Source organism: Pseudonaja textilis, chromosome 1 (assembly GCF_049901715.1).
Source record: "Pseudonaja textilis isolate UNSWEBS1 chromosome 1, rPseTex1.2, whole genome shotgun sequence".
In the NCBI taxonomy this organism is placed as follows: domain Eukaryota; kingdom Metazoa; phylum Chordata; class Lepidosauria; order Squamata; family Elapidae; genus Pseudonaja; species Pseudonaja textilis.
Genome location: NC_141990.1, coordinates 183,505,272 through 183,518,142, shown reverse-complemented (window position 1 = coordinate 183,518,142; position 12,871 = coordinate 183,505,272). Strand labels below are relative to the sequence as shown.

General features: G+C 41.1%; 1 protein-coding gene across 9 annotated transcripts in view; it reads right to left on the bottom strand.

Annotated features, from left to right (window-relative positions):
- Window positions 1–12,871, bottom strand: part of SESTD1 (SEC14 and spectrin domain containing 1) — an 81,154-nt gene that overhangs the window by 33,270 nt on the left and 35,013 nt on the right. For all 9 annotated transcript variants that reach the window (XM_087919891.1, XM_087919896.1, XM_087919890.1 and 6 more), the window contains exon 4: window positions 7,883–7,963. In XM_087919891.1, coding sequence (XP_087776017.1) covers window positions 7,883–7,937 — 55 coding nt within the window. In that variant the 5' untranslated portion in view covers window positions 7,938–7,963. The remainder of the gene's footprint in view (window positions 1–7,882; window positions 7,964–12,871) is intronic.

Sequence of the window (12,871 nt, the reverse complement as noted above, 5' to 3'; positions counted from 1 at the left end):
AAGCTCCTGAGCTTTGTGAAAAAAGCTGAGTTAATCTTGGGTAGGAAGGTGGGGTCGGGTTGGAGAACAACCCTATCTGAATGGAACACACATAAATCCTTTCTGATAGACAGGGCTGCTATCTCCGAAATCCGGTGAGCAGATGTGATAGCAACGAGAAACACAGTTTTGAGTGTCAGGAACTGGAGGGAGGCCTCCCTGATGGGTTCAAAGGGAGGCTTGGTGAGGGAAAGGAGGACCCTATTGAGATCCCAGGTGGGATAGCGGTGGACAGCTGGGGGGCGCAGATTGGAAGCTCCCTTAAGGAAGGCCCGGATATGGGGGTGATAAGAGAGGGAACCCCCACTACTGGTGGGAATAACGGATGCCAGGGCTGCGACCTGCCGTCTTAAGGTGTTAGGGGACAGTCCCTTGTTAAGGCCCTCTTGAAGGAAATCCAGGACTTGTGCAATGAAGGGAGAGAGGGGATTGATCTGGAGTTTGTGGGACCAATTACGAAAGGCGACCCACGTGGCGTTGTATATTCGTGTGGTCGAGGGCCGTCTGGCTGCCAGAATGGTGTCTATGACCTGGCTGGAGAACTTTTCCCTCCTTAAGCGGTCCCACTCAACCTCCAGACGGCTAATTGGAGCCATTGGGGTTTCGGATGTGAAAGTGGGCCCTGGGACAGAGAAATCTTGTCGGGGGGGATCCTCCGGGGGGGGCACTGAGAGGTTGCGGAGGTCCGCATACCACGGACATCTGGACCAATAGGGGGCCACCAGAAGAATTTCCGCTTGCTCCAGGATTAGTTTGTGGATGACCCTGGGGATAAGGGCCGGGGTGGGGGGAAGGCCTAAAGAAGCCCTGGGGGCCATGAGCAACGCAGGGCGTTGTGGTTCTCTGCTCCGTGAGAGGGGTACCTGGAGAAGAACCTTGGTAGCTGGGCATTGAGGGGGATGCAAAGAGGTCCACCTTGGGAAGGCCGAAGATTGAGGCTGCCTCCCTGAATAGGGATGGGTGGAGATGCCATTCCGCTTGGTCTAGGGTGGCTCTGCTGAGCCAATCTGCTTGGATGTTTAGAGCCCCCGAGATATGGTCTGCCCTGATGGATGACAGGTTTGCTTCCGCCCATCGACAAAGGCGTTCGGCCTCTCTCATGAGCCGAATCGATTGGGTGCCCCCCTGTCTGTTGATATGGGCTTTGGCCGTGACGTTGTCTGTAAGGACCAGGATGTGGCGCCCGCGTACCTGAGGTAGGAAACTGCAAAGTGCCAGGTAAACGGCGTGGAGCTCCAACCAATTTATGCTGCAGAGTCGTTCTGTTGTTGACCATCTACCCTGGGACGAGAGAGAGTGGACGTGAGCGCCCCATCCGAACAGGCTCGCGTCTGTGGTAAGGGTCAGCCTGTTGGGCTCTTTGAAGTAGTGGCCCTTGTTGATGGCTGGTCTGGTCCACCAGAGGAGGGACTTGAGGACTCTTGGAGGAACTCCGACCAGAAGCCTTGAGTTGCTCCTTCCTGATCACTGATACGGAGCAGGAACCATTGAAGGGATCTGGTATGAAAACGGGCCCAAGGAATAATAGAGATACATGAAACCAACTTGCCTAGCAATTTTGACAAGTCTAACAGAGAAACCTTTTTTGCACGCCTAATAAGATTAATAGATTTTTGAATGCTAAGGAGTCTTTCCGGGGACAGGAAGACCAGCTCCTGAACAGTGTCAATCACTGCCCCCAGATGGGTTAACCGGGTAGAAGGGGAAAGGTGACATTTTTTCCAATTTATCAGGAACCCGTGGTCCTGGAAGGCAGCAAGAGTGATTCTGGTGTCTCTTTCTGCCTGATCTTTTGAGGAGGACTGGATGAGGATGTCATCCAGGTAGCAGTGGAGATGGACTGGGAGGGTTCTAAGGTGGGCTGCCAGGGCCGCCAAGACCTTGGTGAAGGCCCTGGGAGCAGAGGACAGTCCAAAGAGAAGCGCGACGTACTGGAAGTGTTGTTTGTTATAGGAGAAACGTAGAAACTTGTAGTGAGAGGGTCAAATTGCGATGTGCAAGTACGCCTCTGAAAGGTCAATTGAAGTGAGCCAGTCCCCTCGTCTGGTTCCTAGAAGTATTGATTGTAACGTGTGCATTTTGAATTTGCGGGGAGACAGAAAACGATTCAGTCTTTTTAAGTCTAAGATCGACCTCCAACCCCCTGAGTGCTTAGGCACTACAAACAGATGGGAATAGAAACCCCGTCCTCGTTGAGCGACGGGGACGGGTTGAATAGCTTTTATGTCGAGGAGGTGACTGATGGCGGCCTCCATGAGGGCCTGTTTGGCAGGGTCTCTGGAGAGGGGGGAGGACATGAAGAAGTCAGGAGGGGGGGACTGGAACTCAAGGGCAAGGCCAAAACGGACTGTGTCCCTGACCCACGCATCGGAGGTAGAGGCCTCCCATCGGTTGGCGAAGTATTTGAGACGGCCACCGATGGGGAGGGAGAGAGTTAAGTTATCTGGAGCGCCGAAAAGGCCTGCTCCCAGATCCCCGGAAGGGCCTTTTATAGGAGCCACCCCTTCTGGACCTCTCGGCGGACTCGGCCCGATCTTGTGATGGGGGCGGCCGGTAGGAGGGAGATCTCTGGTATCTGGGGGGGGAAAGGAGGTCTGGAAGGAGGAACGAAAGGATCCTCGTCGAAGGGCGGGGGAGCTCTGGAGTCGGACCTCCGAAAAAGAGAGGGGAGGTATTTGCGCTTGTTACGACTCTCAACCAGCAAGGGATCAAGGACCAGACCAAATAATTTACCTCCCAAAATGGGAGCGGATGCCAATTTCACCTTGTTTTTAATGTCCGCTTGCCAGTGGCTGAGCCAGAGCAAGCGGCGAGCTGTGACCTGCGAGGATATGGCTCTGGTGGAGAATTTCACAGACTGATAAGTGGCGTCGGCCGAGAACTCGGCCGCGGCCGTGAGCTTTGCAATGTCCTGGTGTGCCCTAAGATTGGACGTGGGGACATGTTGCTTTAGCTGGCGGAACCATCTGATTGAGGATCTGGTGAAGAAAGATGCGGCCGTGGCCGATCTAATGGCCCAGACGTTGGATTGGTGGGCCCGGCGTAAGGCCAGCTCGGCTCGCTTGTCTTCTGGTTTCAGGGCCTCTAGAGCATCGCTAGGGGTCGAGGAAGAAGCCAAGCCCACGATGGGTTCGTCGACCGTGAGGGGGTCTAACAGGAGAGAGAAGTCAGGATCAAGGTTGAAAAACCGTTTGTCCTGACTGGAGGGGGCTGGAGGCCAGTTGCTTGGAAACCAGATCGGAAAAGATAGGTGGGACCGGAATGACCTCGGTCTCTACTACTGGCTGACTAAAGATGGAGTCATGCCCCCCCCGAGGCTGCGGGGAGGGACTCAGGGGGAGGCTGGGAGATCAGGCCAGAGATATTTTTGGCCTTGAAAAGGATGGACCTGAACAGATGTGGCTTGAACAACCCCACAAAGATGGGCTGGTCCGGGGTGAGGCCTTCATCCTCTGACATCTCCCCCTCCATTGAGTCTGCCCCCGAGAGGGGTTCGCTATAGATCATGGACCCCAAATCAAGGTCCTCCTCTTCCCCGAAATGAATCGGGTCCCCTTGATCTTGTTCCTGCTCCTCCTCCTCTACCCCATGAGAGAGAGGGAGTTCCCTCTGGGAGAGTACCTGACCATGTGAAGCATCCGATCTGGGGAGAGATCTGACGGATGGAGCCTGGACTTCAGGGGCCGCAGGCCGAGGGGCCGGACCGGCCATCTGCTGGAGACCTTGCGCGATTCCCTGGCGGATGGCAAACTCCATCCAGGATCTCATTTTCTCAGGGTTTTCGACCATGGAATCCTCCTCTGGTTCCTCCTGGCGCAAGCCAGCAGCAGTGGGGGTGAAAGTAGCTTCAGGAGCTTGTCTAGGCACCGAGGCCGAAGATTGAGTAGGTGAGGGAGGAGGAGGGGGGGTTGGGTGGAGGTTGAGGGAGTGGCGGGGGGGAGGGCCAGAAGCATGGAGCATGACTCTCTAGACCGCCTGTCTATTTCCCTCTCCAATGCTTTGTGGCATCTGAGGGCATCCTTCTGTGAGGCTTTGGAGGTCTCCTGTGCCTGTCTGCACAGGTAATGCGTTTTGGATTTGGCCTTCAGAGAAGGTCCACGTGAAGAATTGTCATCTGCCATCTGGAAAAAAAGCTGGAAAAAAAATATTTAAAATTAGTAAGAGACGGTTGGCTCGTCTGATTGCGACCTGCACCAAGGCCGGGTATCACAGCGGTTGTTTCACGCCCCCCTTTTGGTGAATTTTTTTTAAAAAATATTTCGTTGAATTTAATCATTTATTTATTAATTGTTTTCCTTTTTTTCTTTTTTTTAAAACGGATTGATATTGAGATATAAGCAAGACGAATATATATATGAAGAAATTGGGCCTATTGCCCTTTTGGTTTTATTTGTTATTCTTATTAATGCACTTTAAAGTTGCTCCAGAAGGGAGGGAGCAGCAGTTGTAAGGTACAGATGGTAAATCAATCAGCCGAAAGGAACGCCAGGCCTGAGAAAAAATATGATGGCCTACAGCAGCTGCCTCCCCAGACGAAGACCGGGGGGTTGAAAAAGCGCTTCTACCTCGCCAGCTGAACACGGCTGCGGAAGCCAACGGACCTTGGGAAGGCTCGGAGACCCTCGAAAAAGACCCTGAGGGAACGAGCGACAGCTCTAAGCAGTCCCCGGGGATCTGCCTAGTGAGATAAATTATCAACGCAGCCTGGTTGCACTGTTAGAATGGCTCCAAAATGGCGGCCGGCCACGAGGCCATGCCCAAAATGGTGGCCGCCATGCGGCGCCCAAAATGGCGGCCGCGAGTTGCGAAGAGGGGCTATCAGCGGCGGATTACTCTCCCAGCATGGAAGGAGGCCTATGAGGGCCCGAAACGGGAGGAACAGGGGATAGTTAGATCTCCCCTGGTTATAGGCGTTCAGTGGGGGGGAAACAACCGATCGAAGGCAGGAACGAAAACGGCGCTCAGCGGTAGAGCGAACGAAGTGGTAGGGGAGGGGGGGGGGCACCAGCAACGCGAAGTGCTGGAATTCTGCCCAATAAAAAGATTAAAAAAAAACCCCAGGAGGGGGAGAAATTCCCCTAGGGAAGCTATAGACCCCAAGGTAAACTGCGCAGGAATAACTCAAATTAAAAGGTCCAATCTGGAAGTGAAGAAATCCTAAGAGAAATCCTGAGTCGGCCAAGAGCTCAGAGAAAACACAGCCTGACTGTCACGAGGCTGAGCTAAAACCGGGAATGCTACGAGGGACCACGTGATGGGGAGGAGCGTTCCTCAATTCAAGCTCAGCCTGTGAGAGCCGAGACTGGAGCACCTCCCACTCTGGATGCTTGCAGCAGCTCTATGGAGAAATAAAGGCAATTCATCAGCCAATAAGCAATGCATTGGTACACAAGTTATATATGGTGAGTATGTAAGTTCTTGCTTATTTCTGAAGAGGGATATATCTGCTTAGACTGATACATACATGTGTGGCTGTTTCAATGGTTCAAGCAATTTCTGATGTACATAAATATCACTCCATAAATATCAACTTTTGCAAACTTTGGATCACCAATTTTTGCATGGCAACTGACTTTGCACATGCACAAAAACTAACAATCTTTTTCCACATACATGAGGTAGGCAGATTTCAGAGAATGCACAGAATGATAGCCACCTTTTCACACATGTGCAAATAGCCATCTATCATGTTATATGGAGCTATGTAACTTCTTTATCCAAGGCAGAGACTGTTTGCATTATATATTACCATTTGTTTTCAAAGGCACATCCTGGCCAAGAAAACAGAAGAATAGGTGAAATGAAGATGTGTATAATTAAGAACACCACTATATAAAATTATTTTCTTGAATAGTACCTTGCCCTTCACTTCGGCTATTGTGGGAAGTGTCATAATTTGTTTGCATTTGACCATTCTAATTATAGTTTTTGCATGTAATATAAAATCTAATCTTCCAGTAAAAAGAGCTGGGGAAAATTAAAGAAAGACAGATACATACATATAGAGACAAAATTTTGACTTAATATATCTTCAAAATGATTTTCAGAGACCAAAGCAATATGCTTTTTGCTTCTAAAAATAAAATAATTAATAACCTCTATGCCAATTCTAAACATTTCCTTTGGTTCCAAGTTCCTTTCTAATAAGTAAAATTTATCTCTATGTATATTTAGTTAGAGATGATGCTTAAAATTTTAAGCAGTTACTTATCAAGGCTATTTTTATTTTTTATTTTTATTTGCATTTTCATTGAGGATGATCATTGTTCAATTTAATACCATCAATGCCCTAAATGAAAGATTGGAAGTCAACTATTACACCATTGGAAGTCAACTATTACACCATCTTTTCTGCTGAGGTGGCTGGGTGGAATTCACATAGTTGAGAGAGATGGGAGAGGTAAAGTAAGTAATGTGCATCTGATATTTTAATAATCATTAAGCAAGTAAGGATATTACAATTATTTATGATCTATTATGCATCTATAAATTAAAGACCTTTTTTTGTTATTTGAAATTTAAGCTAGCAACTTGTAACTCAAGAAAGTTCTCCTTTTGGCATCTCCCAAATACATTCTTATCTGCCAATTATATTGCTATGAAGAACTACAGGTAGCGCTCAACTTACAACAGTTCATTTAGTACAAAAGATACAATGGACTGAAAGAAGTGACTTATGACCATTCTTCACACTTATGACCAGTGCAGCATCCCCATGGTCATGTGATCAAAATTCAGTCTTGGCAACTGATTCATATTTATGACTTTTGCAGGTCCTAAGATCATGTTATGACCTTCTGATAAGCAAAGTCATTGCTTATCAGATTTCACTTAACAACCATGTTATTACCTTAACAACTGTAGTGATTCACTTAACAACCGTGTCAAGAAAGGTCATAAAATGGGGCAAAACTCACTTAACAAATTTGTCACTTTAGCAACATAAATTTTGAGCTCAATTGTGGTCGTAAGTCCAGGACTACCTGTATTTATATAGTACAAGAAGGCTTTTAAATAAAAAATAAAATAAAATAAACCTTAATGTTCTAAAGTTTGTAACTTTTCCATTCAGGCACCTATAAGCAGCAATAAATGAGGCAACACAAATATAAACAGTTATTACTTAAGAAACCATTTTAAGCAGTGATTTAGTATAAACTAATCCAAGTTATTACCTTACATTATATGAAGTTAAACCGCAAGAATTGGCATTATTACAATATAATAAATAGTAATTATGGTGGGCTCTCACTTGAAATTATAGGAGTAAACAATACCTCTATTATCAAATAAAACCTGCTTAGCAGGAATACTTTTTCTCTACAATATGTCAGAGGGTGATTTAGGCATCCAGCCAACATTCCAAAATACATTTTAAAAAATATAAAGCTAATCTAGTATTAAGCACTACTTGTAGCATTTAAAATTAAAACAGCCAAATACATACTAAGAGAAAATATCTTAGTAGCTTAGTCTGAAAGAGCTCTCAGCCTGATCAACATCTCAATCAACACTGTTTTGAATTCTCAATATTTTAAACATCACGATGCATGTCAGTTATTTGAACTCCTATTAATATAACATTTTAAAATTAAAAATAAACATGGAATATAGAGAGAATTTTAATACATCAAAATAGAAATACAACTTCATCTATTATCTACAGAAAACTAATAATTTTTTCCATATGAACAAGATGAGATTGAAGTTAACATAACAATTATAATTAGAAGAATTTCTACAAAATATTGAAGCAACATATCAGAAAAAAGTGAAAACCGAAAAGTATTTTAAAACATAGTTTTTCATATAATACATAAAAATGAGAAGGACAAAACTGTACCTGAGAGGAAAGCTAATTTTTTCTTCAGAATAGACAGTATTACGGTAGCATCCATTCTATCTTCTCTTAATTTTCAGAGATCTGAAAACACAACATAATATTGGGAACCACAGCCAAGGAAAATATATTATTATATATAATTATGCTAAACTTGTCCAGGTAGAAAGCTCATACCCATGCGCTCATTACAACTGAAGAATGTTTCCTGATATTAAACCCATTAATAGTAGTCATATTCTACTTTTCTTTTCTAAAGTCCTTGATGAACTGTAGAAGATCTTTTTACATTTTAATTCATTTTAATAGTTGTCTTTTTGTATTCAATTTTACATGTTATCCTTTCTACTTTTTTCCTGGATTTCCAGTTCTAATTTTTTACTATAAAAAAATCAGTTACTGAATTTTTACAAATAATTCACAAGCAGAATTAAAAAGTTGTCAACATTATCAGACATTCAATCTCATTCTTAAACACTACCTGGCACAGAATTTTATTTGTTTTTTAAAAAAAATCAAAATCTTTCCAGGGGGATCTGCAGAACATTTTGTGCATTCATGTGATCTATTCCCAATCCCAAATCTGCATAGCTGATCCAGGCACAGACATGAAACAAATGTGAAACAGGCTGAAGTACTGTAAAATAAGGACTGGAGAAAAGGCCATCACTAATGATGACAAGTGCAGTTAAGAGAAAGTGGGGAGAAAAGAAAGGTGCTAGGAAGTTTAGGCCAGGGTAGGTAGATTGGTTATGTTGCACTTGAATTCTGGGGCTGAGATGGCAGGTAAATAGAACTGAGGGAGAACAGGAAAATGAGGATGATGGAAAAAAAATCAATACTTATTATTTTATTTATTTTATTATTTTTACAAAGTTTATGTTCCTTCTTCAACCTATTTTCTCAACAACAATCTTGTGAGGTGAACCTGGCCCTAAGTCACTCAGCTGGCTTTCATGCCTAAAATGGGACTAGAGGTCACAATTTCTTGGTTTCTAGCCAGTTCCTTCACCACTAGACTAAACTGGCTTTCCTTACTGATTCACTCTTTATGTATAGGAAGATGGGAGGGGCAAGGTACACAAGCCAGACTACTCGTCCTCTAAGATCCTTCTGTAATTTCTCATGGCTGAAATTTAGAATCACCCAGATTATAATCAGGCCAAATCAAGACCTATCTGGAATGTTCCACCAATGAGGCATAATGTCGTTTGAAATTATGAAAATCCACACCTAATCATTTTCTGATTCATAAACATTCCTAATCATAAAGGGGAATATTTGCAGCTCAGGATTGAAATGAGGGGTACCAATGATGTTACCTTGTTAGGATAATGAAACGTCCGCAAGAAAACAAGCTCAGAGTGCACCAAGGACCCCTCATTCCTTATTATTTTTATTTATTTCTCTTATATTAGCACGTAAATTGTACCCCATAGTCCTCACTGGTTGGCATACATGGAAGACACCAATATTTAAGTACATACAACTTTTATTTGTTCTTGTAGTTTTGATACAGACAGAAAAAGGGAAAAGTCTGCAAAACAAGCATTTTTTTCTTAGTTCCTAACTTAAAGATACAGACCCATCTTTCCACAAAATCTTTTCCATTATTTAATTTGTACACATCTGACACATATCAAAACTGCAATGCTTATATTAACATGTTATTTTTTCATAAATGGGGTTCAAATAATCCTCTCATTTGATTTGCATTTTACTTATTAATATATATGTAGAATTTTCATACACATATTGATATGATTCAGACTAATCCTGATCCAGCCTAATAAATCTTAATTAAGAGAATTGATTAATTGATTTTTTTATTCTATTTTATGTTTGTATTAAAATCTGTATTTTAGAGCAGTGAAATTTAACTTCAAACAAGAACAGCGAAGCATATAAGGCACAAATAACATGTTCAACCTCAACATACCTAAAGTATTTTCTTTATCCATTTTTCATTGCTTAGGACTTTAGAATCCATTTCTCTTTTAGAGAATTAAGATAGGAAAAGCAGGTATTTCTGCCCTTGGAATAAAAGAATACTCTTCTTCCAATTCAGCAATTACAATTTTTATTTGAATGTCCGATTATATGTGCTTAGCAGAACAGTTACTGAGGGCCTTCCAAAGAACTAGAAGTTTTTCATTAGGATACAATGCACTTTTCATAAGGAATAAGTATGATAAAATATGAAGGCTAAAAGGTGCTATGACTAGCAGAAGAACAAACTTTCATCATTCTTGAAAACTATTCATATCCAGGAAAGAAATATTGAAATTTAACAGAGAATGCCTCCCATATAATTATAAAAGTAACAACTAAAGAATTTCAGTTAAAGATTCCAGGATACCATGCCTGGCTGAGTAACATCTGTTTGAGCATTATCTTTTTTTCTGTATTAGAAAAACAATTTTATCAAACACTAGCACATTTCCTTAATCTACCCCATGTAAGGGAAATTCATTATTGTATCACCATCAATTTGATCTTTACAATATAAACTATTCTAGAAAATACATTCAATTATTTTGATTGCCAGAAGCTTTTCAGAAATACATTTTTATATTCAAAAACTGAGAATCCTCAGGCCATTTTAATTTTACAAATCCACCTACTGCTTCCAACTGCAGTTTATTTATTATTTGTACAAAAACCAGAACTTGTTTTTATACACACACACTTTTCTAATCAAAATTCATGTTACAACTTCACCATTAATACAATAAAATCTTCCCAAATTTTGAATTAAAAAATGTTGAGTGACTTTTTTATGTGGTTGTTTTAAAGGTACATCATAAATAGATCACTGCAGTCTGCAACTTTCCACCTTTTAAAAAAATATAAAATGTAGTTTTATTTTTTATTTTAAGATACCTGAACACTAGAATCTTAATTCAAATAGAGCATTACCCCTGTTTTTCCTTGAAAGAAAGCATTAAGAGATATATAAAAAGTAGAGAAAGTATGCCTAAAATGAATTAGGCTTTTTTCTGTTCCTAAGAAAACAGGCCATGCTCTTTTTCCATGTGAAACCTGGCAAGTTATCATTATTGTATGACTTAATTAGCAAAATTGCAGAACTATATCATATAAATACATTATACTTATAAACATCAGATGTTACACCCCGGAACTATTTTTTAAACTTTTTCCATTAGATTTAAAATAATTACTTAGGTGGAAATGAGTATTGCAAAAACAACAATTATATGTGGCTCTCCTTTTGTAGGTTGAGATGAGTGTGTATGTGGGGGAGAAGTGTGTGTATAGGTATATGTGTGTGAGCGTGTATGGAGAAGTTCATTATTTTAAAAAATATTTAAAGACTGGATGTAGTTGTACTGCATCCACTTCATTTGCTGATTTTAAAATATATGCATTTATGAAAATGAATTTATACATTTATCATTTACATGTTTCTCATCTGGCATTCTTAATGAAGTGTATCAATAAAAGAATCACTAGTTTCCTAAAATGTGATTTACATAATGATAATTTTAAGCCCTATGCTTTTTAAAAGCACAGATATTTGTGCCAAACATAGACAAAGAAATAAAGAAGAATTCTCAAAGACTATTTCCTCATGCTCTTTTTACTCCAGAAATATAAAAACCCAAACATTACTTCCATCAGAGTGCACCATTTCAAGATAAAGTTCTGACAAAAAAAATCTTGAAATGCATATTGATTTAGCTTTATTCTGAACAGTTTAATTTGCAGGCCTACACCAAGGTAAATATATCCATCATAAAAGGACAGGGCAAAAGAAAAGGAAATGTGAAGGAAATGCCACCAAAGTCATATAAAATGATAATTTAGGAAAGGGCATTTCAGCAGGAAGTCTGTTGTGACACAGTTGAGTATGCACATATGAATTCCAACAAGCGTAATTTTGGTGTGGTAATCCTTTCATGAAAGCTATTATGTGTATCAATCTACTTAAAAGGATTGATTATAACTCAGTTGTACAATTTTAAGGACAAAGATATAGCATTAAAAAGGTTGATGTTACAACCTATCTTTCTGGCTTCCAGCCAGATGTATTATTTTCACCCACATCTTCCCTCAGACCTTCTTGTTATAACCCCTATTTCTTTGTACTTATTCATATAAACACTTAATACAAAAGAAAATTCTGGAGTAAGTGAGAAGAGCACAATAGCTCTTCATGCTCAAAAAATCTGGGTTTTATATTATTTATGAAATTATTAGTTAATACTATAATTTAAGTGGGTGGAAGAACAATCATGAGATAGATTGCATATAGGTAACCCTTGTTCAATCACAATTTGGACCAGCTGTTTTATCATTAAGCAATGCAGTTATTAAGCAAGATATCACATGCTTGGAATGGACATATGACCTCACTTCTTCTGCCATTGTGAATCAGATTACCCAGTCATAAAGCAAGTCATCACACAACTGTGATTTTTTTTTTACTGCCAGCTTCTCCACTTATTTTGCTTTCTAGAATCTGGTTGTGAAGTAGGCAAAGGGTGACCATGTGGTTGTGAGATGCTATAAAAGTTGTAAGTACCTGTTTGATTGTAAGGCGCACAAATTCCAATCATGTGATTGTAGGTATGCTGTGATGGTTAAAAATGTAAGAACCAGCTGTAAAAGTTACTTTTTCAATACTGCTGTAACTTTGAATGTCTGCTAAATAGATCAGTCGTTATGTAAGGATTACCTGTACAACTAGGGTACTGCTTTTGTGACAATGTATAAGTGCCTGCATGTTGAATCAGGCTGTCAAGATGAGCTGAGTATTCTTGTGGTGTACCAGTCATCCTACAGCCCAATTTGATCACTCTTCACACTGCTTAATCTGGCTGTCAAGTTGATAAATCCCACAGGTTTTATAGCAATTTCAGTTATTTCAAGCTCTGTGCCTGTTCTGGTCCCATGGTTGCTGATGTCTGATTAACCAGGCTAAAACTGAACCCAAGCAAAAGGGAAATACTGTTTATTCATTGCAGTTTT